Source organism: Petromyzon marinus, unplaced genomic scaffold (assembly GCF_048934315.1).
Source record: "Petromyzon marinus isolate PM22_M1 ecotype Great Lakes invasive population unplaced genomic scaffold, UKy_Petmar_22M1.pri1.0 PM_G_Scaffold_14, whole genome shotgun sequence".
NCBI classification, from domain to species: domain Eukaryota; kingdom Metazoa; phylum Chordata; class Hyperoartia; order Petromyzontiformes; family Petromyzontidae; genus Petromyzon; species Petromyzon marinus.
Window position 1 is genome coordinate 2,287,262 of NW_027422695.1, and position 5,499 is coordinate 2,292,760.

The 5,499-nt window shown below is 45.7% G+C and overlaps 1 protein-coding gene across 1 annotated transcript; it reads left to right on the top strand.

The window, feature by feature from the left end:
* The first annotated feature begins 615 nt into the window (after positions 1-615).
* On the top strand, positions 616-5,499 carry LOC142910199 (uncharacterized). Its single transcript, XM_076059886.1, has 3 exons — positions 616-671; positions 973-1,041; positions 2,159-5,499. The coding sequence occupies exon 3, from the start codon at positions 2,169-2,171 to the stop codon at positions 3,645-3,647; it is 1,479 nt and encodes a 492-aa protein (XP_075916001.1). The 5' UTR covers positions 616-671; positions 973-1,041; positions 2,159-2,168; the 3' UTR covers positions 3,648-5,499.

Genomic DNA, 5,499 nt, shown 5'->3' on the forward strand with positions numbered 1-5,499 from the left:
AGTGTGCACATACACAGTGTACACACACACATAGTCTGTACACACAGTGTACACACAGAAACAGTGTGTACACACAGAAACAGTGTGTACACACAGAAACATTGTGTACACACAATAATGTCCACGATGTAGTTGCTGAGCTCACGCACGCAAGGGGTCTCTGTTCAAGAGATGGAGCAATGGAAAATGAATCTAAAACTCTAAATCAACTTAAACTCCATTCCCGCTCTGTGACGTCACCACTCAGCATGACCTCATCGGTGTGAAACGCCAGGGGGAGGTGTGCCTCACTAGCGACGTCATGTCACCAAGGTACTCACCCCACACCCGTCCACCGCACCCTTGAGCGTGACGTCACCTCTGCTTGGTCACTGCCGATATCTGTTCCGGTACAATCCTTATTTGGGCAAAGCTACGCCCAGTCACTGGCGGGTCATTAACATAATGAGTTCGTGAAAGCCGTCACGAGTTTATTGGGACGGGTTCAGCACCCACGCCCCCATCCCTCGACATATGGCCCGGGCTCATTAACATAATTTATTCAGTTACGGAGCCGCTCGTGGGAGGGGAGTGTCTTATACCCCGGACGTGACGTCATGTCACCTTCTGCTGATGCGTGACGTCACGAGGTAACAGGAAGCGATCGCTTCGCTCTTGCACTGAAATCTGAGGTGAGAAATTATTATCGTGTTGATGGTCGTGGTTGTTGTGGTGGTCGTGGTTGTTGTTGTTGTTTACCAAGGTAGAGCCTCTCTCTCTCTTAGGGATGTCAGTTGAGTAGCAGCGAGCATGGGAATCGATGTCCAGGTTGGAACTTTACAACGCGGGGCCTAGCCACGCGGGGCCTTGCCTCCTGCCCTCGCCTGATTGCGTTCACTTTAATTATCTCGCTTAAGTTTAATTTGTCTTCACCCGGCTCGCCACTTTGTAACTTTGTTTTATTGTAAATATTCACGCAGTTTTTTTTTTCAGCAGGACAAGCCCGCTTGAGCTGCTATACCGCTCTTGTTATCAGAAGCGACCTGCCCACAACAACACAAGGTGGGGCTTTGTCAACGTGTGTGAATGTTTTGACTTAAAACTTTGGTGACTGCAGGAATTAATATTCTTGGTTCTTTTGGTAAAGTAACATAGGTAGAAAATAAAATTTAAATAAATTGTAAGTAAAGCAAAAAAACTCACGTTTTGAATACAAGCAGTCTTTATTTAATGTAATTGTATTATCAGTTATTGTTATTTTCTATCTACGTAACTTTACCGAAATCAACAAGAATACGTGTGTCAATGTCTTATCGGTCAAAGACGCTAAACGGAGTGACGCGCAAACTCCAAATATACAGCAGGCGTCAGGGTCGGGATCGAACCCACGACTTCCTGTATACCAGGTGAGGTAGTTAACATCTCACCACGGAGAGACACACGCAAACTCCAGTTAGCCTCGGATATGTTCGTTGATCCTCAATTAATTACTTGGTGGAGTGAGAAAGCATTCATGCCAAGCAGATGAAGGTGGCCAGGCGTGATTCTAGACACGCCACCGCCTGTTTACCCAGTGACATTGTACAGTTTGTGTTTGCAGTAACGTCTATTAACTCTGTTGAACACGGAGGTTATACCGTAACAATAGTTTATTTTTGTTTTCCTCTGGAACTCTTTATAAGAATGGAAACAGGAGGTGAACACAGCACACATATGCAGCTGAAATCGGAACTGTTCATCCCAGCATTCAAGGACATCTGAGCCTGGATTCACACCTCTAAGTTGCGATTGAACATTAATTTATGAATTTCTGCATAACACAAATAGTATTGTTTTCAACACCCTTTGCTATGTCAGCTGAATTTAGCTCTCATAAATATTCCTTTTGTAGCCAGACAGCCGAAATTGTGTACTCGGAGTTTTGGGTGAACATTCATTTTGAAGATACGAGGGCTTCCAGGCATGTTTATGACCATTTGCCCTCTCATTGTGTGCCATACCAGCCCGTGTGATGAATTTGGGAAACGTTTTTACTACATCATGAATATATGAATATAGACGTGTAAGTCACATGTGACTATATATGCATTCCTCTGTGCCTCGATACTGACGTGTAGATGGTGTGGATATTATTTTTTTCTGTCTGCAGCTGACGCTTCCTCTCACGCTTCCTCCGCAGAATTGGTCTGATGGAGCAAATGCAGTCAGCGCAGCTCGGTATGACAAGTCAACAATGCGACCAGCGTGCATACAGCACGGATCGGACTGGAAATTTGACACGGCACCAGAGAACTCACACAGGAGAGAAACCCTTCAAGTGCACTGTGTGTGGGAAGGCATTTTCACAGTCATCAAATCTGCAAATACACCAGAGAACACACACGGGAGAGAAACCCTTCAAGTGCAGTGTGTGTGGGAAGGCATTTGCACAGTCATCAAATCTGCAAAGACACCAGAGAACACACACGGGAGTGAAACCCTTCAGGTGCACCTTGTGCGGGAAGGCGTTTGCACGTTCATTAGTTGTTCAGACCCACCAGAGAACACACACAGGAGAGAAACCTTTCAAGTGCAGTGTGTGTGGGAAGGCATTTTCACAGTCATCAAATCTGCAAATACACCAGAGAACACACACGGGAGAGAAACCCTTCAAGTGCAGTGTGTGTGGGAAGGCATTTGCACAGTCATCAAATCTGCAAAGACACCAGAGAACACACACGGGAGTGAAACCCTTCAGGTGCACCTTGTGCGGGAAGGCGTTTGCACGTTCATTAGTTGTTCACACCCACCAGAGAACACACACAGGAGAGAAACCCTTCAAGTGCAGTGTGTGTGGGAAGGCATTTTCACAGTCATCTGGTCTTAAAAAACACCAGAGAACACACACAGGAGATAAACCCTTCAAGTGCACTGTGTGTGGGATGGCGTTTGCACAGTCACCACATCTTAAAGTACACCAGAGAACACACACAGGAGAGAAACCCTTCAGGTGCATTCTGTGCAGGATGGCATTTGTACATGTGTCACATCTTCAAAGACACGAGAGAACACACACGGGAGAGAAACCCTTCAGGTGCACTCTGTGCGGGATGGCGTTTGCAGATTCATCAAATCGTCAAAGACACCAGAGAACACACACGGGAGAGAAACCCTTCAAGTGCAGTGTGTGTGGAAAGGCATTTTCACAGTCATCTGTTCTTCAAAAACACCAGAGAACACACACAGGAGAGAAACCCTTCAGGTGCAGTGTGTGCGGGATGGCGTTTGCACAGTCATCATATCTTAGAGAACACCAGAGAACACACACAGGAGAGAAACCCTTCAGGTGCATTCTGTGCAGGATGGCGTTTGTACATGTGTCACATCTTCAAAGACACGAGAGAACACACACGGGAGAGAAACCCTTCAGGTGCACTCTGTGCGGGATGGCGTTTGCAGATTCATCAAATCGTCAAAGACACCAGAGAACACACACGGGAGAGAAACCCTTCAAGTGCAGTGTGTGTGGAAAGGCATTTTCACAATCATCTGTTCTTCAAAAACACCAGAGAACACACACAGGAGAGAAACCCTTCAGGTGCACTCTGCTGGAAGGCGTTTGCAGATTCATCAAATCTTCAAGTACACCAGAGAACGCACAAGCATCAGGAGATCCACAAGGAGTTTAGTCTGAAGTCAGCTTGTGAAAGTCAAAGTGCTGCAATGAGCCCATCCTTCATGAAACAAGAACCGGAGGAAAATCCCAGCTTTGACACTTAAAGGTATCGAGGTGAAATGTGAAGAGGTGATGGTGAAGAGGGAAGAAGTGATGAGCGAAGAGGTGATGGTGAAGAGGGAAGAAGTGATGGTGAAGAGCAAAGAAGTGCAGGTTAAATGTGAAGATGAAAATTCAACTTCAAAATCCGACCTTCACATCGATGGAGGCAACGTGAAGCAGGAGGAGAATTCTGACTGTGAGGCAGAGCGAGGCAACTCCCAGCAGTTTGTGGAAGTGGAGGTGTGGGTGGACTTCCTCCGAGACAATCCAAAGTCAAGTGGAGACCCGGTAGATGTGTAAGCCAGAGACTATGTCGCTCCAATAGATGCACCTTTGTCACAGGCCTTTAATGACAAGAATGTGAAGTTGAACACTCAATTCCTAGGTTCAACCTGCAGAGTAAGAGCGGCCAGTCTTTGTGGACCTGTGGGTTGGGTTAATCTCTCACTAGGAGCGAGAGCCATAAAGCTCCCAAACATTCATGATGTTATCATAATTGTTTTTGCGTGGTGCTTGCTTAACCGCCTCAGCAACTCGGAGTTTTGTGTAGTACCTCGTCTGAAACGCTCGAAGAGCATCCCCAAGTAGCAGCTACCCCTGTGTGACACAAGGTGGTGGCCCTGCACCAGCCTCCATGTGACCAAGAGCCTGTCAGTAGGGGGCGATGATTGATGCGTCATCTCAGTTGTGTAGTTTGTAGGTAATCTTGATTCGAAGCTTTCGTGACTGCAGGAATCCACACTCTTGAGTTCTTTCGGTAAAGTCACCACGTGGGTAGAAACATAACAGATCACGGCGTTTAGATCACAAGACAAGCAATCGTCATCAAGTGGGACAACCACAGCAAGAAGAAGACGCTGAAGTGGTAGGCGCCTACTCCAGCAGTTTCTTCTTATTGCTGCTGTGCTTGTCCCACCTGATGACGATTGCTTGTGTTGCCATCGAAACTCCGTGATCTATTATTTGTAGCGTAATGTTTAGAGTTTGATACATTTTGACCCAGACGCCAGCATGCAACGGCCTACTCGTTTTGAATGACGCAACAATAGTATGTTGTACATACACTGTTAAGCAGACGGTGCGTATTTGTAAAATAACTTCTTGTTAATACGATGTAACGTGATGCAGTCAATTTTGCTGCAGTAATTCAATGTTGCTAATATGCCCGTCAATGATTTAGAATGAATACTCGTCTGATTGTGCGCGTACATGTAATATTTTGTCTGAGATTCACACATTGAATAAGTGATGTTAGGACAAAGTGGGTGTGTGTTTTGGAAGTAACCTGTACAGAGAACTCTTGTGTTTCACGAAGCGTCTGCCTCTGGAGCAACTCATCGTCTTTGAAATAGGGAGCACGCTCGGATCATTCATCAGTTACAAGGCATACCACTTGAAAGTTACACGTATAGGAGGAGGTACATTCTCTACAACACGAATTGTAGTTTTGTCTTACGTGTTGACGTAGATTTTGTCTAACTAGGACTAGAAATGCTCCTTGCTGATTCACGTCTGGATGTTCGTTACCTATCGGTTGAAGCAAACCCCACTGCTGTTGTTGAGACGCTGTGCACCAATAATGGTCCAACACATTGACGGCCTTCAGGCCAGGAAAGTCACAACATTTACGGCACACGAAGGAATGCATTCACGCAAGTACCCCATGCTCCGTTTTGAAGTTTTAAAATGAAACATCTTTGAATTGTGTTGTGTTTTGAATTAGATGATTTTATTTCTTCATTAAAAGCTTGTATCAATTTACA

Excerpts from the sequence above, each read along its gene's own strand:
- LOC142910199 (XM_076059886.1), top strand. The coding sequence starts at position 2,169 with ATGGAGCAAATGCAGTCAGCGCAGCTCGGTATGACAAGTCAACAATGC.